This window comes from Diadema antillarum, unplaced genomic scaffold (assembly GCF_040938485.1).
Source record: "Diadema antillarum isolate AM-2024a unplaced genomic scaffold, OU_Dant_1.0 seq00000829_RagTag, whole genome shotgun sequence".
Lineage (NCBI taxonomy): Eukaryota > Metazoa > Echinodermata > Echinoidea > Diadematoida > Diadematidae > Diadema > Diadema antillarum.
This window is the reverse complement of record NW_027271705.1, coordinates 41,769-67,710: the sequence shown is the minus strand read 5'-3', so window position 1 is coordinate 67,710 and position 25,942 is coordinate 41,769. Positions and strand designations below refer to the sequence as shown.

The 25,942-nt window shown below is 39.3% G+C and overlaps 1 protein-coding gene across 1 annotated transcript; it reads right to left on the bottom strand.

Moving 5' to 3' along the window:
- Positions 1-1,195: 1,195 nt before the first annotated feature.
- On the bottom strand, positions 1,196-11,157 carry LOC139740044 (uncharacterized). Its single transcript, XM_071650636.1, has 4 exons — positions 11,112-11,157; positions 2,170-2,685; positions 1,954-2,022; positions 1,196-1,923 (listed from the first exon to the last, which is right to left on the bottom strand). The coding sequence occupies exons 1-4, from the start codon at positions 11,149-11,151 to the stop codon at positions 1,196-1,198; spliced, it is 1,353 nt and encodes a 450-aa protein (XP_071506737.1). The 5' UTR covers positions 11,152-11,157.
- Positions 11,158-25,942: the final 14,785 nt, after the last annotated feature.

The window sequence follows — 25,942 nt, the reverse complement described above, 5'->3', positions numbered from 1 at the left end:
CAACGATGTAAAGATTCAGTCCGCACATTACCCGCTCTTATGTATTTCTATTGTTTAACTGTTCGGTAACAACGAAATTTCGATATAACGAAAGAAAACTGCCGGTCCCGAGGACTTCGTTATAACGGGAGTCCACTGTATATGGTTAGATAGGCCACTTTCGATGATTACAAATAGGGGTTGGAACCGTGGTCTTTATATCGCTTATTAGATTGGATGACAATTTCGCCAAGCAGAACAGTATCATAGCCGACTGTTACATAGACTTTCTTTAACGAAAGCCGATAGCGGTATAACTCATAGTTGAGATTAACCTTTTGGTGACACGAATCTATCGAATAGATCAATTTCATTGTGGCGCGCGACACCATAATTTCAAGTACAAAATACAAGCACGTAAGTAAACAAATGTCGACTTAATGAAAGAGATCACATTCCCAATGATTTTGATACGGCAGCATTTTGTTGTAATTACTCACTATACAGTTGCATAGACTAGTGTTTTCATAAAAGTTACGCAAGTTTTCAAGGCTCAGAGACAATTAAATCACATTTTTGTGAACATTACCGCCTTGCCTTGTATTTCTTCCTCCAGGAAATGTCATCATTCTCCGCTATGGCAATTCCAACTCTTTGGATCGTTTGTTTACTTTTCAGTTTAATAGCAGAACAGGTACATCAGACACAATCAAAATGTAAGTAATAATCATCACACATTGTTAGCGCCCTTTTAGCAGGAGGTAATATAGACATTTTCTTGAGATATCTTTGCGCGTGATGTGATACAGTGTAAACAAATAAAACAGAAAAGAATCAACGTACCTGGAATGATTTCATGCATGTGCACTACGCTGAAACATCATAAACATAGACCAACTTATATTGCGCATCATGCTTATAACAAGGATCAAAAGTCAATGCATTACAAGATAGCATGTTATTTCATTTGTCAATTTACAACTGAAACTGAGATCAACTTTTCCCACAAAACCGTACGCGATAGACTGATAAACCAGGTCGGGAGCACTGTCAGATTTGATTTTCATTGAGTCTATGATAATTTGTGAAGCAGTGACACCAGATGTGAGTAAAACTTTTCGCGGATTTGAAATCTCTTACTTCTGTGTAGTGTTTCATTATGATCAACAAACGCTAGCATAGTTCTTTTAAATTAAAAGTCTATGATATTCCTGTATCATGCATCTCCGGAGGATGATGCTCTTGGCGGCATTGTCTGGTAGTTTGATGACGTAGGTATGTTACGTTGTCTCCATTTTCTATAGCCAAATATTGCCGCAGCTACTGATCCAATGGCAACAGTTAATGACCCCACTGTGCTGGCTAACACAGCCGCGACAGACGCTTTCTTTCTTCTCATCTGGTTCACGTGGTTTACGACGGGACCAATAGTTTGAGGAATAAAGGGGACCTGGGGACCGGCTCCACCCCCGATAGTGGGATTAGTAGGTATTTTAGGTACTGGTTTTATAGGGAAATTGGAGCCTGGTCTAGCAGGGTATCCTGGCCGCCGAGTGGGCACGCCAGGCGCCGAGGTTTCAGAGTTAATAGGTTGTTTTGTTAGCTGTGGGAAGATGGGAAATATCGTAGGTGAGTTTCCTCCCGCGCTTCCACCTCTTCCTCCCGTTCCTCCTCCCGTTCCTCCTCCTTGCCCTCCTGCGTTGCCGGTACCACCTTGGCCACCTGTCGAGCCTCCATTTGACCCACCTGCCCCTGTGCGTTCACCCATACCCCCTCCGGCTGATCCCGTCCCACCATTTCCACCAGTTCCGGTGCCACCAGCACCTCCACCGGTTCCTGAGCCAACTGTTCCACCACTGCCGCTGCCAGTACCGCTTCCCGAACCGCCTCCTCTCCCAGATGTGGCACCTCCACTTCCTCCTGCTCCTCCTACTCCACCTCCCACTGTTCCACCGCCACTATTTCCTGTCCCACTTCTTGAACCTCCTGCACCTCCTGCTCCTGCACCTCCTGCTCCTGCACCTCCTGTTCCACCTCCAGTACCTCCCGTATCTCCTGCTCCTGCTCCTCCTACACCTCTTGTTCCACCTCCAGCGCCTCCTCCTGCACCTCCTCCTGTACCTACACTTCCTGTCCCTCCTGCACCTCTTCCTGCACCTCCTACACCTCCTCCTACACCTCCTCCTGCACCTCCTGTTCCTGCACCTCCTCCTGTTCCTGTACCTCCTCCTCCTGCTCCTCCTGCTCCTGCACCTCCTCCTGCTCCTCCTGTTCCTGCACCCCCTCCTGTACCTACACCTCCTGTCCCTCCTGCACCCCCTGCTCCTCCTCGGCCACCGTTTGCGCCACTTCCAGGGACATTTGGCAGAATTACAGTAGGGTATGGGTGCTCCTCCCAGTCGGGAAGGTTTGGTTCGGGAGGTTCATATTCCACGCTGGGGTTAAATTCTTCGCTGGAGTCACCGAACCTCTGTCGAATGTATCCCCAAGGCCCGATTAGTGGTGCTGGACCCCCCATTCGAGCTCTCAACATAGCAACATTTTTCCCGGTGACTTCCACGGGCTTGGCTTCTTGTAAATTAATCGTTTTTGTTGACTTGTCCATGTGTCTGGTACAGTTGCCGGTCAGTGTCACGAAGCATGGTATGTCCCCTTTGTTAGTCTTTGCTGTACCTTTGAAGACTGGCAAGGCTGATACGGCATAAACTGAAATGATAAAGGGGAAAAAAGCAAATAATATAAGCATATAGACTCGGTACTTTATGAGAAGGAGCGTAGTTTTGTACGAAAACATGAAGACAGTTGATAACTGTCTACAGATATAATTCTCCAAATTGTATCATCTCTCATTTCTTTTTTTAATTACTCCATAGTTGTATCCTTATGATCAAATGGTATTTGTTTCTGTCTGTACATTTCATTGCCGTCTGCAGTGGGAGGGGAGGCGGAGGGAATTGCCTCCCCCGGAAATGTTTAAAACCCTCTTTTTCACATAGAAGCGGATATATTGGATTATCAAATTCATGATTTTGCTAATTACACTTCTTGATATTCTAATTGAGAATAAATGACATTATTGTGATTATCTGTCGCCACTCCGTTTAATGCCATTTATTTTTCGGTAGCAGTGAGCGCTATCCACCTTCATAGACTTAGCACAGGAAGGTGAAGACGCGCACGCGGAACAAGAGGTGACACGTTCCATGATTTAGCCATCACATCAATGACATACATGAATTATACATTGTGATATGATTGTTGAAATCATTCGTTAAAGCTGTTACTTTCTTTTAGCAGTCCATATTATGGCTTTGTAGATTATTCATGATGACAGTGATGTCCAGAGCATTCTGATTGTAGGCCTATTTATCAAATTTCAATACTCGAATACAAAACATCCGTTAATACCGAGCAATTGTAAACTGTAACGGTAACTATGTAAGGATGTGCCCTTTATTTGTATTGAATCAAATTCACCTGCCGGTAAGTGTCACAAAGCAAACAACTCAACTTGGTCCAAAGGTATATTCATGCTCCGTATATATTTTTCTATGGACACGATTTCCACCTAGACATTAACGCTTACCAAGCTTACTTTTCATAGGGCCCATCCTATTTCTTTTACCTTTTCACTCAGGTTTGAATTATGTTATCATATTTGTTAAATTTGACGTATTTTCATTGCGAAATATGAAAATATATCAAAACTTAAATTCTAATTGAAATTGAAATATTGAATACAAAACGATACTGTATGAAAACGAAAAAGCAAACTGCTATCAGAAATATCGTCAATGAAACCTGGCACAAAATTTAAACTTCTCAGAGAGAAGTCAAAAAATGTGAAAAAAAAATGTAACAACAGCAATATCAAAAGTTGCGCACAAGAATTTATGATTCATGGTTTGGGGTTGGTCGAAATAAGCGATCGAAATAAGCGATGCCTGCGTAAAATACTAAAAGTATAATGCCGTCGAAGAACAATATCATATTCCCGCAGATTGTATCTTCCTACAGGGTGCAGTGGCCTGGATATTTTTCGACACCTGAGTATCACATGACGCGAGATAGAGTTTTTCCTTATGATCATCCGGACCTAGCATGGACAGAGTTATGATTGCAGTCACCCTCAAGGAACATTTTCCATGGGGAAAAAATCTCACACTTGGAAGACTTGCTGTAGATATCGCAGTAGCTATGAAAGGCAAGTGTTCATGCTGACAGGACCCTGTTCTCCACTTCTTCACTGTTTTAGGCATTTCACTTATTTGATAAGTATGACAAAGATTGCTGAAAGTGGGCCATGTGGCAATAAAAATTTACGTATTTCATGAGTACACTTATTGATATGTTTGCTATTACACTAAACTGAAATATGTTGTATAGCGTAGCAAAAGTATCTATATAGTTAATGTAATGTTATCTGTAATATGTATTGAGCAGTATTCAAGTTTGCTGATCAAACAAGCAAAAATACATAGGTCCTACTACACCTACCGTGACTTCAAAGTGTTTTATTATATCAATACCACAAGTTCACTAATTTGATTAGCAAAGATGAGAATCTAATGAAAACAAGTTATAGCCCTCTACGCCATGTAAACAACATTTGATTGATGTATTGACGCACGATCATGGCGTGTATTGGATGTCAAATCCCTTAAATGTCCAAACCTCGAGAAGTTACAGAAAAATAATAGACTTTTTAATGATTGATAGAATTTACTTTTAAGTATCGGTTATTAACCACAGCGTTATCACTCTCACCTGGTCGCTCCATTAGGCAGGGGTGGTTTGCGTTTCTTCTGTATTGCTAATTATAGGATCAACAAATTACTTGTTTCCGAAAAAATACCACGAAAACCTGCGACCTGTGGATTTTGTTGTTGTTGTGTGTGTGTGGATTTTTTAATATTTTTACAATTTGAAGGTTTCAGATAACAATCGAATCTTCCATTATTTGTGTTGGAAAAAATAATTTTGAAATGTTAATACCACACTCTTTTTGTAACAATAAGAGAAAAGACTATACCTGCCACACTTCAACAAGGCCAACATTGTAAGTAACAGATGCCAACAACAAAGTTAATGTGGTTCCAAAAAGGTGTCTCATGGAATGAATTCGTATTAGCGAGTTATTATCACATACTAAATCGGCCAAGCGCCATGAAGGCGGGAAATTTCAAACGATCTTGGCGTCATATCAGGCTGCGATGTTCATTCACTCGTGTGCGATTTCGAACACGTGTTGGCGGATGACAGGCGGCTGAGTCTCACACGATTAGGGAAGATCTCAAAGATGAATGAGATGAAAGGTAACCTAGATGACGTGCCTGTGAACCTTGGTGTCTCTGACATGAGGCTTGCACTCGCCGTGGATGTCGCAGTATCCTCATAACGCCGCAACGAAACAGCCGAGGAAATTTAATCCCATTCTTTCTATAATCTGGCAATTTTGAAACATGCGTTCATGATCAATTTCCCAAAACAACTTTAAGCGCTGAATGACTCTTCAAAGAAATGTAGGTCACTAGTAATGGCAAAGCAAATTCAGCACGTGCAAATTAATTTGCCACAGCGTGACACATTTCCTAGTGCTGCTTCGAGATCTTTTCTTTCCTGGCCTCCTTCTTATGCTTTGCCATTATTTTACAATATTTGACATAACGATGTCACGTAGAATACTTTTACACCTAACAGTTTAAGTGTTGCTCTAACTTTAACATTGTTTAAGCTGCAAAGAATGCATTTCAATACTTTCAAGTTTGGACACATACTACCCTGAATGTATCGTGCCATTGTGACCCCTCCATTTCCGTCGCATTGTAATTTCGCAAACTAACACTGCGTAGGTGTAAAGATTTAGAGAGAAAACTTGAGTCAGTGGCCCTACTTACGATAACGTCAATTTGTAAGGACAGTAACCATATGGTTAGTTAGTGAAGGCGGAGGATCCGGGTTCGATTCCCGCCCAGTGCTTACGTCTTTGGAGGCGTTTTTATGACCCTCTCGACTCAGGTGTATAAATGGGTACCTGGCAACGCTAGGGTAATGATAATGGCAGGACCGTCTGGTAGAGCAGTGGCAACACTGAAGAGGCTTCCCTGGATTAAAAAAAAAAAGACATTTTTTTTTTCTACTACTGCTACTACTACTACTACTACTATGATTATTATGGATAGTTCATCTCGTAGCCGGTATAGGATTTGGCAATCAGTATTTCAATAAGGAGCGTGCATTGCTGGGTGGGTATCTGGGAAATTGCATCACCTGTCGATAGATCAAGTAGTCCGGTATGAGGAAGCATCGGTCATCATTACTTTGGCAACGACTACAGGAAAAGCTATGCGAAAACGAGAGAAAGAAAGCTGAGCCAAAATGTCCGTGGAACACGCACAGTTTGAATGTTATTCCCATGGACTGAACGTAACGCTTGAGAGGATATTAAAGGCAGTATCTCTCTTCTCCAACACCTAAAAATTTGGCACCAATGTCGTTGGTTTTAAAATCAAATCAACAGGTGTCCAGACCGCCTTCAACGTAACCGAGGGGAAACTAATCACGAAATCACTGTGTTATTTTTACTATATTTCTTTGGTTTTACAGTCTGTCAATTTTACCTCGATTTCCAATCACACTTACAAATAAAAAATGAGATAATCATGACAATTAAAATGTGACATAATTCCAAATGCTTCATGCTTTCAGGTACTTCATGTCGGATACATATTTGGCTTTTGAGAAACATTCAAAAGTTTTCAGCGATTGATGCTCCAATGATCTTGAAAGCAGCTATCTCCTCCCAACATTTCAAACAATCATGTCATGTACGTTCCTTTGTAATCGTAAGATGAAAGGAAAGCCTTCATAGGCCCCGCCCCATCTCTCTCCCTCTCTCCCCCTCTTCCTCCCCCCTCTCTCTCTTTCTCTCCCTCTTTCTCTCTCTCTATTTCTGTCTATCTGTCTGTCTGTCTGTCTCTGTCTCTCAACTTCCCTTTCCTGTACCAATTGCTTCGTGATATTCACCTTGACTTTAGAGGCATTTACAGCACGCTAAACAGGGTGGTTGCTTAATGTGTCGACCGTGAGAAAATACTACCGCTTTGGAAAAGAAAACTGTGACTCATACACAGCTTTCTTGATCAATCAAATAACGTATCAAGGACAATCGATGTCAGCCCTTACATTTCGTCTTGCCCCGACAGCATACCCCTTTGCCACAAGCTGTCATCTCTACCGTCTCCTGAAGAACAGATGCTTCATTTTTTCTTCATATTCATTTTTAGATGTACATCACTACATTAACATTTGCACATTCCATCGTTATTACACTGCGTAAGGGTATAGGTGTGGATGTTGTCTTGATGATTTTTGCTTTCGCTTGGTTAGTGACATTACTAGTCTTATTATCGCATTGTATCTTTTAGAAGTTACTTTGAACAACTACTATTGTCCTACTACCACTAATAATAATGTTTTGCTGTACTAATCCCGCAATATTCGTATTACTAATGACAATCGCAACAAAAAATGCTTATACATATAACAACACATAGACAATGAACAAGAAGAATGATAATCGATTACTAACATAAGGGAATGATATTGCGGTGTGAATAATGAAAGTGAAGTTACACTTTTCCTTCGGCCGAAATTACCTGTTAGTTCGTAAAAGACCTAAAAGATATGTGCAGTCAGAGAATTGCCTTAATTGAAAATACCATCATTCCCAATTTTACTTAAAGATTTTCTCAAGTAACTTCTGAACCTTCTTTCTCACCCTCCTCCTCCCTTCCTTTCTTCCTTCCTCCCCAAGGACCGAGAGCCACAGTTTGATTGCCTGTTTGATGGAGGATGTCAGCAGACGACAAGGTTTTGGCGGGAAATGAGTCAGGCCGTGCAGAAGGAGTAAGACACTAACAACTGACAGGGAGTGACTACGTGACGCGAGTAGAGTGAAGCCATTAATGCCCCATGTAAAGGCTCATGTCACAGTATTACACATTCTAAAGTACCCGTTGACATTCCCCAGTTTGTAGTGATAACAGAAGGGGAAAGCCATATTACAAGTATTGAGTTTTGATTAAAGCTTATTGAAAAACCTACTCGTGACATACATAAATGAATCGAAATTTTACTATCTTTGTGGGTTTCACAAAGAATATGGAATCTTTATATTGATACAGGTAAAAGAAAACATCCTTTTTTTCACTAAGTCGATACAAAATCAGCAAAATTTGTTGGTTTGTTTGATTTCATTTCTGCATTTTTCATTATTTCAATACAAAATAACAATGAAATTGGTGTTAAACTTTTGATCTCAATACAAGATATTTACCTCCGGAATTTAACAGCTGAAAATTCCAGAGGTAAATATCTTGTATTGAGATCAAAAGTTTAATACCAATTTCAGTTGAATTTCCAATACGGATGAACTTCTACTCTATCAAATTAACATTAAAAATATATATATATTTTTATTTCAATACAAAATACCATCATTGATAATATTTTTTCCAACATTACGGACAAGATGTACAGGTTAAACATAACTTGCAAATCTATTAGCAACAACTATTTTCGACGTCAAATAAAAGGAATGTTCATGATGAGAAAATGCATCAGACCACATATCGTAAGCGTATGCTTGAAATAACAGTGGCCTGAGAATGTGGAAGTGGAGAGAGGGAAACGAAAAAGGAGTGGAAATATTGTGCATCGTGACGTTCTATTTGGGGACATGAAAAGAGCATGGACCATATAATAATACTTACTTATCGAAAAAAAAAACAAATATGATTTAACGAGTCCGTATAACTAATAGTCATCAAACGGGATTCAGAAATAATTGCATTAAAACCGTGATGCAAATACTTAAAATCAAATTCCTATGTCATATTTGCACAAGGAACACACAATATTTTGAACTAAGTCTATTTCATTATATAAGGGTGATTGACCATCTCTCTGATTTCTTTTTAACAACTGTATGAAAAAAAAAATCATAATTTTGCGGCAGAGGCAGTTAGCCCATCACCGACGGTTTCCATTCTTCTGATTTTGTTGTTTTCTTTTTACAGGCAAATGATATCATCATTGGAAACGAGACTTTCCAATGAAGAGGTGTTTTTTTTCTTAACCAAGAGCGCAGAAATGTCAACCATTTGCTAATTCTGCAGTTACTATATTTGAACCAAGTTCTATTTAAGGACGTGAAAAGGGAAGTGACCACATCCTCGGTGCAGAAGAGTCCAGACGGTTGCTGAGGAATGACTTGGGCGTGGCTGAGGGGTATTATAGGTGTTGTTGCGTCCCTAGTCACATGAGGGAGGTATAGGAGATGATGGATTTGAGGGGAGCGGTATAGAGAGGGTTGGTAATCGGTCTGATCCAGCGGTGACACGACTTTACACAAAACCATGCGTGCGGTCACTCAAGAACTTTAACAGTCATTTGTTTGCCCTCCCCTCCCTCCCCCTCATCGTCCTCTTCAACACTATAATTAACATCTCCCCCTACGTCACGAGGCAATGTACAAAATCACTTCTGTATAGATCTACATGTTGTACATAGTGCAAAGTGTACATGATTTGACTTTAGATTAGCTGATTGTTAAAGGGATAGTATAGTATTGATGGCGATGAAAATTGGGTTTTTAACTTTTTTGCGATATATCAAGAAACCACTTATGAAATAATTTAACGCTTATCATTCTACTCACAGTTTATTAAACGAAAATCGGTTTTGGAATGGCTGAGACATCCAAAAACAAAGTAAAACAAAGCGATCATAATAAAAGGTGGGTCCCACCTTTTATTAGGATTACTCTGTTTTGAATATCTCAGCCATTTCAAAATCAATTTTCATCAAATAAACGATGAATCCCTTTTAGAATTACATGCTCTTTCATATTTCATAAGAGGTTTCTCGTTATGTCACCAAAAAGTATTAGAAACCTGGCAGTAGGTCTCAACAAAAAATATGCGCTCCCTTTAAGTTTGGAATAAGCTCCTGTTTGCTGCATCTTGGGAAGTGACCAAGCACGTAATAAGCTGTTTGTTTTTTAGTGCTTCAAAAGTATTTCATATTATGAATGAAATATACTTCAAGTTCATAAAAGGCAAACAAGTGGAAGGCAATAAGGAAAAAACAGACAGAGATGCCATTATGCTACCTTTCGAACTTCGATTGCTTTCAAGTATTGCCACGTCTAAGACTGAGGTCACAGATAACTGTAAGAGACTATACTATTTGGTAAATCGCTCACCCAGATCATGAAGAGTCATAATATAGATTTGGCTAATCAATAAAACTTAATTACTAGCATAAAAAACAACACTGCACTGCTGGACAGATCCATCGAAACAAATTAGAACAATAATGGTTCCTATGGCAGCTGTGAGGGTTAAACGAAAAGTGTTTATTATCAATTCGGCTATACACGTTTCAGTTTCATTTTACATTCAATTGATCCAAGTAAATATAAGTCACCAGAAAGCCCTTTCGTCAATTTCTTAAGTCTAAGTTTTGTCTAAGTCTTATTTCAGAACAGTAGACAAGAGAGATTAAACGTTGTGATTTAAAATAACCAGGAAGGTCTAATTATAACCACTACCTTCGCTATATTTGGCGTTGATACTAGCAACGTAAACGAAATTAATTCGTTTCCTTCGTGTAATCCATCGCCGGTTGTCTTTTACTATGTAGCCAGCCGATTCGAATTTGCGAACACTTTTAGAAGTCGATCGCAGGTTATGATTCCCATCTGCGTTGACAATTTCAGTGACATATTTATGTGACAAATAGTTAACAGAAATATCGCTCTGAATGAAAAAAAAAAATTAAATGAATAAATAAAAAAATCTACCTGGAGGGCATCTTCGGTTGGTCTCGCATACCGACGCAAAATGATAACATAATAATCGATGTTCGTTCATTATTCAAGCATTACCCACTCATGATCAGAAGACATGGTTACCAAAACAAAAAGCAAGTTTTCACAACACTTGTTTCAAATCATTCGAAGACGGGATATGAAGACCAGCTTAAACAACCCAAGAGAAATGAGATTGAAATCTAAACAAGAAACGAACATTTATATTTGAAACAACATTACAGCAGTGAACACTCACCTGTCAAGAGAAATATGGTCACAGAGTAAAGTCCTTCCATTTTTTCCTATACCACAGTAGTAATTGTCCCTCTTTTATGACAGTTAGCAAAGCTGTCTGGACAATATACGGAGTACGTCTCAAGTAAGTAACTCTGAGAGAAACCACACGACCTTCAAAATGATATTTGAACTCTTTACTCCACAGCTCCAAGCAGGATATTGTCGTCTATAGTCACCCTTTAGATATCCATCATGGGTCTAGGGGCTGACTTCTTGCTCCCGCGATGTTTCTTGTCAGTCTTCCGACATACTGCTTAAGGGTTGCTCCTTTTAACTGCTTCCTCTGCACGCACATTGGTCTCTGCCCTGTCCCCCCCCCCCCCCATCCCCTCTCCCTTCCACAAATTATCATTTTATTTTAGCCTTACCCTGAAAGTTTGGGTTTCGCTGTCGCGTGCATGATGCGTGAGGGCGCTTGATATCTCAGGGGAACCCCCTTACATCGTTGGATTTGTAATTGCGTTAAAAGTTTGCAACGTGCGTCACCACTTTAAGAGCTCTTGACAAGTGCTAATGGACTTCGCTTGTGCCAACTGAAATCGGTCATATTGCACAATATCATTCCCTCTCGTAAAGTACATATTATTTCACTTTAGATGGCTTGATTTCCACACAGCCATAGTAAACAGCAATGTCCCGTGTTTTCTACAGATGAGGCCTCATGTTTTTTACCGTTGAGGCCACGGGAGCATCGAGCTATGGGAGAGGTGCCGTCACAGATAGCACCCTTACATGTACATGACGACAAGAGGGATAACAGCTGCGCATTAGGAGAACAAAAATATTGACTCATCTGAGAGATGAGCTTTTCAGACGTGCTTTTCATTTGCTGAACGCTAATTGGAATTCTGAAGTAAACGTGAAATGCGCTCCAGAGTATCATACTGTGGCACAATTAACATCGTTGTGTATCTCCTCAAAGTTACTCCCGACCGCTTTCGCCAACATTCAGAGAACCCCTGCCCGAGACATACTCAAGACTTTGATGCACTGGTAATTCTTCACAACAATGTTGCACGCACGTGCGCTCATTTTTTTAATGATTCTTTATTCTTTCATACAAGAATGGTTTTAGCACGTTTTGCGATACACATGCGAACAAAAGTAAAAAAATATGCAACTGTGATTCAGAGCTTAGGATAAACACTTGACACAATATTGCAAGCACAGAGTTTCTTTAGCACTACACTGGAGTAACCAGCAAAATATTGATGATAGATATGAGTGTGTGTATCATGGGCTTGTGTGGTACAATATAGGGCATACATTTATCAAAATCATGTTATAAGTATAAATACTTCTATTGTTCAATTTTTTGTCGCTAGTCTATCAGCATATTTGACACCATCTCATGAATAGCATTTTTTGTGATTGGTATTTATAATGTCAGCAAGATAATAAGATCGGGTAAATGCATATTTTCATGTGTGTTATAAGCTATTTTACGTAATATTATGTTCGTAGTTTCCACCTTGACTGCTTTCCGAAATTTTAACAAAAATAGCAACAACAACAAAAAAGCACAAATTGATTTTGACACTACAATATTCCTTCACCTGTATACTTTCACATGTTGTAATATATCTGGAGAAGGAGCTCGTGTTTTACATTTTCAGCCCAAACCTGGAAAGATAATTATGTATAACTGTTCACTCCAACTGTTCCCTTTTGGTGGCAGAAACAACTTGAAATCCTAAAATATTCATTTTTTTTTTGCGTGATACGATCCTCCTCCGCTACATAATCACTGCTGGTGTAATAGGAGCTTGAATGTCGAGCCCTCGTGTTGAAATATAAATGACTCATAAGAACGAGGTCTCATGACAATTTCCCCCGAAGTCATGACGAATTAACATTACATTCGATTGCAGTGAAAAAAAAAAAAGAGATAAGTAGATCGAGAGGGGTTACCCCCACCTACACAGACGTGTAAGTAAAGAACAGCCATACTTTCATATTATATCTAAAAGGGAGAAGTAAATAGGTTTTTGAAATTTGAAAGGCAAGCTTGGCCATTGATTGTTTTCTTTTAACTACATTTTTATCATTATATTCAATGATTCTCTTTTACGTTTAATGCTTACTGAAAGGTTGATTACGACAAAATTTACGGGATACATTTGTATTCTGTACATACATCTAAAGGTAGTGTGTTGGATGATTGATCCGGATGCTGGGTTTCATCTAACCTCCTAAAGAACAATGCCACACGATGCTCATGTTTACTTTCATAAATGAAGTGAAATCAGACAAACAGGTTGGTAGAAGTTTGTATCAAATAATAAGATGAGAGAAATGCAACTTTAACATTTATCATATTCTAATGACAAGGTGATATTAGTCGCATATGCAAATTAAATGCAAACGAACGAACGATGATGACATCACCTCTCAAGTCGTCCTTTGGACTATAACGGGACAGTGGAAAACTTGAATACCAAGGTAGTCCGTAACAATAAACAAAAGGTCATGTTGCGTTAGACCAGTTCTGGAAAGTCATTTAATACGGAGAGAGTAAGTGAAGTTTACAACATTTGTCTTTTCTTTTTTGTATCAGTCTGAATTTTGTATCTTCATAGTGCAAAGCAATTAGAGGTTTCATTTAGGAATTATCGGTTGCAGTTCGTTATTCCGAAGAATCGTGTTTTTTTTTCTGGAGGTTCATAATTCCGAAAGTGAAATAATTTCGCTATTTCGAGGGTTACAATATTCCGAAGTTTCCTTATTTCGGAGGTTCGTTAATGCAAGAATGAAATAAATGGTTTGCAATTCCGAAGGTACGTCAGTGCTCACTTTATTCATATTCGGAAACCTAAACCTTATTTCATTTTCGGAGTAACGGACCTTCGAAATTTCGACCCCCCCCCCCCCCCCCCCCCCCCCCCATTTTTGGACGAACGAACCTCCGGAATAGCGAACCTTCGGAATAACTACACACTTAATGTTCGGACTAAGAAGGCCAATTTTATTATCGGATTAACGAATATCTGAGCATACAGAATGTATGTGTCAAGAAGAACGATCCTTTCATTTTTCATCAATTCATTTTGAGATTAACGAACCTTCGGAATAACGAATATCACCCCAGATTCTTGTATTTTCAAACCAAAGTATCCCCTAGTGACGTATTAGAGGACATAGCGTGTGATGCACCTATGTGATATGACCGTAATCGAGTGTGTGAATTTGCTCGCGCGGTGAAAAGATCGTAACCGACTGTATGGTTAGAGAGAAATCCACGGGAAATCATGTGTTTCTATACGGCGAATGGCAAACACGTCGAATCTCACCAACAGAATACCGTCATTACAGACAGATTAGAGCGAGGAAGTTGCTGTTACAGAAAAAGTGTCTTGCTCTAATCCTCTCTCCCCACACCCCATATTCCATATTCTCGTCTTCTCATCTGCTTATCACCTAACAACGGCTGCGGCGTCTCTGCGACGTCGCCTTGCGTTTACAGACAACATAATTCAAGTATGCGGAAAAGAAAAACACCATTTCATAAACTTTGAAAATGTCATCGCTTTTCTACTTTCATTTTATTTCCGCACAAGCTACAGAACTCATGTTGTTGCTGCTGTTGTTGTTGTTGCTGTTGTTGTTGCTGCTGCTACTGTTGTTGTTGTTGTTCTTCTTCTTCTTCTTCTTCTTCTTCTTCTTCTTCTTCTTCTTCTTCTTCTTCTTCTTCTTCTTCTTCTTCTTCTTCTGGCAACATCACTCAACCATTCCGACGGCGGTCGATGTTGAAACACTACAATAACTTCTATAGGATTAGAACCCAGTAGATTTTCAGATTTGCACTAATAAACCTCAACTCGCGTTAAACTAATTTATACAAAATGAACCATCATACACACTTCTCATCTTCGACGATTCATCGCAATGGAATCCATGGCGATGCTGCCAAAGTGTCGCGTTTAATTTCGTACAAGCCGTAATCCAAACTATTACGTGGCAATTAATGGGCTGCCACAATGGAGGAGGCTTTCGCTATCATAGTCACGTGTTCTGAAATGAATGTCTGCCAAGTCTTGGAAATGGAGGTTAATGATTATCTCCCATCACAGAAATGGGTTGTCTTATATAAATGCAAGTTGCTTGAACGATTCTTTCCTTCTGTCCTTCCTTCTTCTTCTCATATCATTTATCTGTCGTCTATTCAAACATGCATTTCTTTGATATTATGTCCTTTTGTTCATGTTTTCTTTCATTATATTACTTGTTACATTCGTCACGTCATTCATGTATTCTTGTGTTCATTCAGTCATTCTCTACCACCTCATCCATGTATATCCGTTCACTTAAGTAGACAATATTATGACAAGTTCATTGATTCTTAAACCAGATATTCTAATTATACACCAGAACTACAACATCGTTACTTTTTCTTGTCATTTGTTTTCATGTTGGCATTTTGCTTTTATGTTTTTTTCCCAACGATCAGACGTGACAAATAGCATGAGATAAGTGATACGTAATCCTCTGCCTACCCCCCCCACACACACACACTCACACACACACACACACACACACACACACACACACACACACACACACACACACACAAAGACGCTAAAAGTGAAGCGGAGAAAGATACAGAATGAGTTACAACTATAGGGATGAACTTGAGATGGACTCTATTGTGGGAAGGATTGGAAAAAGTCAAGGTGATGTCAGTTTTGAAATTCATATCAAGATGTACGACAAAGTCTCGACCCATTTTTATCGCCTTGTGTCCTAAAACGAGACCACTGAAGCAAGTCACGTCAGAAATAGACTTCCGCATCCAGAAAGACGACGAGCAGGTTTTTAATAGACGCATTGTGCCCGCAAAGTGCTGATTGTTCGTCACCACAGAGAGGAACTCTTTTCCCCATCTCGCCCTCCATCTCTCACCCTCTCTCCCCCTCCCTCCCGCAACTTACTCCTGGCTTTGTCTCGAATGAGGAAGAAGTTGAACCAATATCCTTATCAGTCATACGTTCTTTGAGTCAGTCTCAAGGTTTCTCACAGTGAAGCTCAACCACATGCTCACTTTTACGATGATGAACTGAACAGCAAGATCTTCATCTAAATGAGACAAAAATGTGAAAAGTTATTTAGTCAAACATACATCTTCGAAACAATAAAATCGTCCACACTCATCATACATAATCCGATAAGGTGATGACGTCATTGTTTCACAAGTATTCCATTCGCTGATATCTTTGTAACAAATAATTCCCCAGTTGTTATAATTTACCAATACAGAATTTTGAAAATAGCGTTACCAAATTAGGATTATGACTGACATTCTATAATGTTTCACGGTGATTTTTTTTTGTATGTTAGGGAAGGGGGATCTGATTTGGTCGAAACATAAACGGGCCTTCTCTCGTAAGCTTGTTAAATGATGCACATTTATCTTGATATTCACTTATAATGGATACGCACATCGAAATAGAGTCATTTGATGACGATGATTATAATGACGCTGATCATGATATACAAAAATCATTGTCATTAATTGCTGTTTATTTCAGTCTTACATAAGGCGCAGGAAGTACTACTGCAAAGTGATCTATATAAGTGAAAACAGACAATTTGACTCTTATCTGATACGTATGACAATCGGCTATATAGCCGCTGGTATATCAGAATCTTCAATACAGTGGTTTCCGTGTCTTTTAAGAGAATATCTTGGGATTAGAAAAACACGTTGATAAACTTATCCATATATTTTCAGATTAGAAATTGCTTTCTGTCTTATTCTGACCCGCACTTGAGCTAGTCCCTGTATAGTTCGTTGCCACGACAACGGAAAGCACATTACCCGAAACGACTCAGACTCCAGAAGAAGGATGCTCCGTATTAAGGCCACGGAGACGTTGTGGGAGCGTACGTTTATAACAACCTCATCCCCTCTGACAAGGCGTTTCCGGTAAGACGGTTTGCTGGAGCTATTTTCTTTCCGATGGCAGACATTATGCATAAGAACTTTAATGCCCAAAATAGATTTTTGCGATGAGTGGTTAAATAGCTATCGGAGAGAAAATTTAGTGCAGAATGATTGGTTATGCAAAGCTCCATTAATTCTTAACATGATGAATTTGAAGAGACAGATACAAAATCGTTAAACCTACTGAAGGGCGGGATAGCTAATAGATCGATTCCAGATAGCTAATAGTTGGGCATTCAGATTCGAACAATAACTTTCCCATTTTTTTTATCATAATGGTATGAAAAATAAACATTCTTTTAAAAAGTCTAGATTGGAGAGGACTAATGTCAGTAGGTACATGATGCTGAGGTATCAATTGTTGAAGGCGCACTAATACTAATTATACAAGTCAGCTGATCAGGATTGAGAATCAATTGATCTCAATCGATTCGTGCAACTGTTTATTACTGTCTTGTAAATTTCTAAGTTTTCAGAACATCTAATATTCCACTGTAAAAGAAATCATGAAGAATTCAAGTCATTCTGAAAACAAGAGCACGAGCTTTTCAGCGAATCATATTCTTGGAAACACACAATAGGTATTTTCTTCCCCTTGCGGCCTAATTAAATAACGCCTGATTAATAGGATGTTCTTCGTAGCATCGTGTTAGTTGTTGCAATCTCTGATACTTCAGCACCGTAATGTATGTATTGTCATTCAACTGACATTTAGTAATCAGCAGAGTTAACGCAACACTTTGATTTCCAAGCAGATTTTCTGGAAAGAAAATGTAAATTCATGTAAGCAAGCAAGGGTCCGGATCAGATGGTTTAACAACTCATTCAACAAACTGATTAGACAAAATTTGTAATGATGCCCTTTTACGGCATTGGGGAGGAGCATTAGAAAACATTTTCGGAGTATTATATGCGTGTTCTCGTCAGTCGTCTATCAGACGAAACGTATGCCACAATAATTATGCTCGTCGGAGATGATGATTGCTATCTTTTTTATCAAGAGAAACAGGAGACAAAGCTTTATGGTCGAAAACGAGCAATCGCTCACAGAATTTATTCATACACCGTTGTCTCTTCAAATGTGACCTTTGTGAGAAATACTGTCTCCCGCGCATAGGTCTGTTCAGTCAAAAGTGATGCTGCTCCGGCAACTAGGATACTACACAATCATGGTCATTCTTGGTCGAGAGGTATATTAAAAAGTCGAGAGGCATGTTAAAAATTACGGTTTTCTGCTCAGAGCTTTTGAAAGGCAAGGGTGAATGAAACTTCGTGAGAGACTGATATTAAACAAATTTTCGCCCATGGGGCCTTGTCAAGTTATTGATAAGAAAATTGCCTTGGCAGTATAGTACATCATTACTTTATTGAAGTATGTCACACAAAGGAAAATATTCTTAAAATTTCGTCAAAAAAAGAAAGAAATTGTAATGCACGCTCTCATGAAGCACAAGATCGAGCGCAAGCATGGATGGGAGCAATTTAACTGACATGAAAAAGAAGCACTGTGTATACTACATACATTGGTAGTTTGAGCAAGGAGGACCGCCTTGGTTTGAGCCCCTCCACGTCATGGGACCCAGTGGTGACCCGCTGAGTATACTCGGATGTAGCAGGGAAAGGTAAAAGGGCCGACTCATTACTGTGTTACTGACACAGAATGCCCATCACATCATGCCCGTCGTGGGCCTCATAGGCGGATGAGACCGTTTACATTCAAATGCCACTTTCAATAACTTAAGCAACTGCTTAAGATAACGATCTCCTTCATGTTTGAACTTCCCTCTTAAAGAGTGCAACAAAACTATACGTGTTATACAGATGTTGTCATGTTGCTCTGTGTTATTAAGTACCATGCATGACAGCAGTGAGGAAAGTTATCTAGCATCGTAGGCAGGTAGCGCGATAATTTACAATACTGTGTGATGTAATAAAACAATATCACTTATCATGATTTTCAGCGTTGATGCCATTCGCTTCTACCATTTCAGCCTTATAGAGAATTATTTTTTATAAGACTTCCCTTTGTTTCAGTTCATTTGAGAAAATAAAAAGCGAGTGCAGTAAGTTTGTTATCGCCATATGCTCTCTTGAATATTTCCAAACCCTCTATTGCTGTTTGTAAGAACTGGTGGACTTTCTGTATAGATGAGTGACGAAGATGGTAGATCTGGAGGATAACACAGCTGAAGAGGCGGTATCAGATTCGAAGAGCTACAAAATAAAAACATGTGAAATTGTATTTTTATGTCATGGTTACCCTGATATAATTTACATTCACTGTTCGTTCCCAAAGAGTATATAGTATATGAGCTGTTATAAAATGTGTTTTGCAGACAATGATACACATGCAGGACATTATTTAGCCTAGGTGAAGGTACAACAATCCATGAGACTCCTTTGGGGAGACTTATTAGCCCGATGGATGTACCTCCAGTAAGTTGAAGGGCAAACTTGGTACACAAACTCCGATTCTATCGCCTAGTTGTCCACGTGCTAACGGGTAATCTCCCTCAACTACTAGCCACGTGCCTCGCTCTCCCCGGTGTGAGTGGGAGTGGACTGGTATCGGGAGATTATATTCCTGGAAGATGACATCATTTTCTATTATTTCTCAGCATGACCGGGTTGTCCTCCTCAGTTCGTTGATGCAAAGTTGCCATCATGCTTTTGTCTCGAAGACTTTACTTAGATTTAAGGGATCTTTCATTGCTTAGAAAGAAATTATGTGCAAATGTGATTACCGAAATGTCATGCTCATTCTTCACGTTACTTAGTGTTATATTAGCCGGTTATTACGTATCTGTTTAATATAAGTATGTGCTCGTCCAGCTCAAAACCCACAAAAATTAGACCAAAATGAATTTACACTTTCTACATAGTTTAAAGCGTATCTTTGGCCAAAAAATTATTTTGGATATGTGAAAGAGACACATTTCAGTAATCCATTGCACCATCTTTCAGAGAAAATGGGTCATTAATCAGTGAAATAATGCACCTCAAAGTTTCTTAACACACTGTGTCTGGGAGATTCAGGAACCGCTGTGGTTCCGTAACCCACTGCAAACAATAGGGTTTGCTGTAGTCTTGCCTCCCAGACCCATTGTGTTTAGAAACTTTCAGATGCATTATTTGACTAATTAATGACCCCTTTTCTCTCAAAGTTGGTGCAATGGACTACTGAAATGTGTCTCTTTCACATATCGAAAATAATTTTTTGGGCAAAGATACAATTTAAAAGAGTAAGCTAAGAGTGAGCTCTAAGCCTTAAAATGATAAATAACTTGTAAAAATTGTCCCATCCTAATCCATTCAACAGGTGATTGAAATAAGAGAGAGTTTCAAAGAAAGACGAGAAAAGATGATTTAAAGATTGAGTTCACTCCTCAAGGTGTGCTGTGCAGAAATATCAATGAAAAAAAAATCCAATAAAATCGTTATAATATCTCAATTTACCAAGGTACAGAAAAAATTATCCTCTCAGGTAAGACAAAGTTTAAAATTTGAATTGGTCAACCCAAATGATATATTTCTGTGCATTACAAAGAACCCTAATCTGCGAGTTTTTCATGGGTTTTGAGCTGGGTGGTCACAAATTGATTTATTTAACATATCTGTCCAATATCTGTTAAAATACAATTTTACGCCAATGATCTGACGGGAGTTGCCATCAAATAAACTTGCTTTAATGTATGTATGTAGGCATATAGGCCCTACTTTTTTCCTGTTGCCCTTAATGTCCTTACATATTATCATCATTAACTATATATTTGTATGTATATGCTTAGTAAAGTTAGTCAGTTTTATTGATTGTGTTATCTCAAAATTTTCTTCATTTGAGAAATATAAAAATGAATAGCTGGAATGACGATAACACAGCAGTCAAGTTACATGCTGGCAAATTATGTATCATTATCATCTTTTTTGAAACTATGAATTCACAATCTCCATGTGTTGAGAATGTGTGGAAAAAAATACGCAATGGAACTAACAAAAATACAGGCGACAGAGGAAAAAATGGAGACGAATTCAAGGAGACTGTTTGTAATCACGAGTTTTGCCCAATTTCACTCAAGACTAGTATAACGAGTAGCACACGGAATTCATTTAAAAATAGTTTTCGATGAATGTTACTATAAGCCTTCCTAAAGCACCGAAGAACAACTTCAAGAGTAAGAGTGACGCATGTGAAAAAAAAAAAAAATCATTTTCGCTGTCGTCATTTGTCCTGTTGTAGATAATGTGGTTTCCCTCATAGAAAACGCAATGAAGTCACCAAAATCTGTCTTGCTTTTGACAATCACGTAAGAGGGCATGTCATATAGTTTCGAAATGGAATGGATCTTCTCAAACTTTTGACACGAAATCCGTTCATCTTGTTAATACGGAAAGGTGAAGAGGTAAACCTGAAACCCTGTCAAGGGAGAAATTTAATTCAAAGATGACGGTCATTGGAATTAAAGGGGCATAAAAGTGAAGTGAAGTTTTTGAAGGCTGAGTCAGATAATGCGAAGCAAGGATGTGTGAACTTAAAAGGTGAAATCTGGCTTTTTTCTGAGTGCGCTTTTCCGTTGCTTCGTAAAACCCATCGAGACTTAGACCAGGTCCTTCTCGATTTAGAACATCAAAATCACCACTTAATACACACACAGAGAGAGAGAGAGAGAGAGAGAGAGAGAGAGAGAGAGAGAGACAGTCACCGGGAAAGGAATCATCTCAGTTTGCAACTATAAATACAACTGTGCTGTTTATCTCAGGGACATCTCTGAGAAGAAAACGAGTGGTTTTACACCTCTCCCCCCCCCCCCAAACCAATGTTATTTTTGTGTGCATGGGTCAGATAAAATGCTTCCAATCTGTTTAAAGGAAAAAATAGATATTTTCAAAAGTACATAATACGGTCTGCGCCATTCACCTCTGTCCTGACCAACTTTGGAAATATCTCTGTATCTTAAATGTTCTTCCAAAGGTTCTTTATTCCGAATGTATGTTATACGAAACACACACATTCCTTATATCTCGATTTTCGTTAATACGAAAATAAAATAGGGTTCCTTTATCTGAACATTGTGGCGTTATTCCAAAGATTCGTTGGTACCACTACGAAAGTGAAATGAAGTTTGTTATTCCGAATGTTTGTTAATCTGACATAAAAAAGTGTGTACGAACGAAACTTCGCAATTACGAACATTATTTCACTTTCGGATTAACGAATTTTCGGAATAAAGAATCCATTTTTTTTTTTTTTTTTTTGATTAACGAACCTTCGGAACAACGAACCTCATTACATTTCTGATATACGAACATTTGGAATAACGAATTTTTGGAACAATGAACCTCAATAACAAATCGGAACCCTTAAATGCTCCCTCTTACACTTAGAAACTTAGATCGCATGGATGACACGAAATTCACGTTTGCCTATTATATTTTCCATGCAAGAAATATCTTCGTCTACGTTTCTCGGACTGGGTCTACATTAAGTTGCAACCTGTTCGTATGTCGTGTAGTGAACAGCCTTATCTTTAGAACGCATCCCATATTAAATATCATGTTCAGATTCGTCAAATACCCGCCGTTCTAGATATCCCAAATCTTTACCGACAGAGGGGGAAACGTTGCCGGAGAAGTCGCTTTTCGCGTTGAAAAGTCATTATGCTTCTTAGAATCATGTTATTTGATTACCGTGGTAATTTCATTCCATAGATCAGCTTAACTTTTCACGTCAGAGCCTATATTTCATCAGCTCTGGATCAGAAATTACTATGCATCACATACCATTTTTCCTATCATGGACATGTTCCACCTTAAAAGGTCACTAACCTCACATGATACGACATGAACAAACTTGCCTTTTAAGAACGCTCACTCCGAGGGAAATGGAGATCTATGTCATTCACTCACATAAAACTCTAAAAGAAGTGTAACCCACTGAAATCAGGAGAGAAAAAAAAGAATGATTTCAAAAATATCAGCTCTACACAACGACAAGATAGACGTGATGACGATGATGATGATGATGATGATGATGATGATGTGTGTGTGTGTGTGTGTGTGCGTGTGTGTGTGTGTGTGTGTGTGTGTGTGTGTGTGTGTGTGTGTGTGTGTGTGTGTGTGTGTGCATGTGTGCTCTAATAATCTTAGCCATGAGAGTTGGTATTGCCATTGGTTGGTAAAAAGATTGTAGATGCGCACTCCACCATGCATTTTCATATTCCCTTCCTCTCCCATCCTGCAAGTATGACTGCATGGCTATCCCTGTATTATTCCTTCTGTTTTAACCCTTTCCTATACTGTCCCCCTTTTTTCTTCTCTCAATGATGTATGTACAGATTCATAGTCGCCTCTCTGCATGTAACTCAACCCTACCTTCCCGTGGCACAAACTAGATGCCTGGGCTTTGCGGCCTGGGTAGCAGACAGGGGTTCTGGTTAGGGACTAGGGAGGGGTAGCGGTAGTCCGGCAAATACTAGAAAAGGCTACAGAAAGGCGTATTCCACTACATTGGAATTTTGTAGCCTTTAAAGTTTGATACTGTATGGAGGGAAGCACGGTGGAAATGCCTCCGCCAAAGGAGTGGAAAGAGGCTTGGTTCATCTTATCAGTGTATGAACAATCCAAATGTGATGTGCTCGTCAATGGGAAAGTTACAAAGTGGTTCACGGTTTAGACAGGCCTCAGACAAGGATCTCTCTTATCCCCAAGCCTATTCAACATCTTTATCGAGTTTGTAATGACAGATATTTAAAAAAAAATAGACAGTAGAGTGAAGATGGGTAGTATGCGCATTAACAAAATCAACTATGCTGATGATACTACCTTGCTCGAGCTGGGTCTTTGAAAAACTTCATACCATCTGCCAAAGTAGAGGAAGCCTGTGGGGAGTGGGGTATGAATATAAACACCTCAAAGTGTAAAGATATGACGTCCAGAGATGATGTCATAACAATTAATGACACTTGTTTAGACAAAGAGAAAAACGTTTCATTCCTTGGTAGCGAGGTACCTTGAACAGACGCGCTGCTCTTGCTGCCTGGTAATTTGGCAGACTAAGGAATACCATATGGACCAACAAGGACATCACCAGATTGCTGAAAGAAAGCAGGTGATACAGAGGGCTCATAAGACCTAGTGCAACATATGGGGCGGAAAGCTGGACATTGAGGAAAACAGAAAGGGGCAGGTTGCCGGTTTTCGAGATAAGATGCCTAAGAACTATTGCCGGGTCACATATGGACAAAATAAAGAACAGTGACATCAGAAGCCAACTTCAAATCACGATTACCATCAACGATGAAGTGGCTAAAAGACAACATAAATGATTCGGTCATGTTATACGAATGCCAGGGAACCGTATGACCCAGATGGCTTACAGGAACATATCTTTGATACTCCCAGACCGTCTGGACGTCGTCTCCCATTCTGCTGGGGTGACCAGATTAGAAACAGTAGAATACAGGAAGCTGAGGAACTGGCCAAGGATAGAGGCATATGGAGGCGGACCACCCGAAGGAGCGCTAGCGCTATGGGACACCACGTCCTGTGCCTCAGTCAAGTAAGTCAAACCCATTGCCTAGATTTCACTTTGCACAACAGGAGGGAATAACTCAGAAAGTCAGACTCTCTATACATCGATTGTGTATGCATTACGTGGTGATGTTGGTGGCGAGTGTTCTCTTTTTGTTTTCCTTTTTTCTTTATAATATGATTATCCATTCATTTTTTGTATTGATTTATCTGCATCTTTCTACCTCCAATTATTTAGAGAGCAATATAGTGTATCTATTTATTAATTTGCCTAGTACTTATGACACTGAAATTACTGCAGAATGTGGGGCAATCAGGTCACCAATGTCAATCTGACTACCAAGGCAAGCGATTCAGCAGAAAAATCTTGCAGTGAATATGTTCTGTGTGAGAATTACAAATGCACGTAATGGAGAGGGGGGAAATATTCTTGAAGTCTTGCAAGATGAGAAATTCTGAGGAAAACACTTGATATATCAAGAAACCGTGGATTTCCCTTCGGAACAAGGCGTAAAGTTGTCGTTTTCGTAAAACGTCAGAGGTGTGAATCACAATGACGCGCTGGGCCGACAAATCAGCATGTCGCAATGATGATGTCACAGTTTTGCGGTCGAAATCCTGGATTACAGGTCAGTCTCTACATCATGCGGAGGAGTCTGGTAGCTACACATCGCTATGTCACGTCTGAGAAAATAAGGTCGTGTTTTATTGCTCATGACGAACAATATGGGCTGCACACATGGTATCCAACTCATGATGAAGTGAATCAACCTTTCTTGACAAAAAAAAAAAAATCAGTACATCATAATATTATGGAAGTTTACTGAAAATTTTCAGACTTCATTGGTAAACTTTCTTCGCGATAGTTAAAAGAAACTACCAAGAACAACGGCCAACAGACAAGCACTTTGAAAAGTAAATAAAGATCTGACGGAACAGGAGGAATCTGAAAATCGTGCCAACCACATTGACCTCCTTGGTAATATCTAAGGCCTGGTTAATGTTTTAGCGTCTTGTTCTTTGCAATTTCATGGTTGCAGGGAGAACTCTATTCTCCTCAGGGCTGAGATCTTGCTGCATATTGCTCACTTTCTCACCCTTTATTTGGCTACGTACGTGAATTATACCATCCGTCCACCAATTGGTCAACATGATCTACAGTATAAGCACTGAACTCAGACGATATTATGTTTTATCATTATCTTCTCTTAAACGTTAAACTGGAATATCGCAGAAAATGGTAAACAACATTGTTTTCTTATAGGTAACTGATTGTCTCTTTGGGAGCCATTGAGAGAGAACACTCTGTGCATCTTTTTTTT

What these genes read in the sequence shown, in the direction of transcription:
- LOC139740044 (XM_071650636.1), bottom strand. Translation starts at nt 11,151, where the DNA reads ATGGAAGGACTTTACTCTGTGACCATATTTCTCTTGACAG. An exon ending in GACCATATTTCTCTTGACAG is followed by an intron (nt 2,686 to 11,111) that starts GTGAGTGTTCAC and finishes TTATCATTTCAG; the next exon opens with TTTATGCCGTATCAGCCTTG. An exon ending in AGGAGGTGCAGGAACAGGAG is followed by an intron (nt 2,023 to 2,169) that starts GTGCAGGAGGAG and finishes GAGATACGGGAG; the next exon opens with GTACTGGAGGTGGAACAGGA.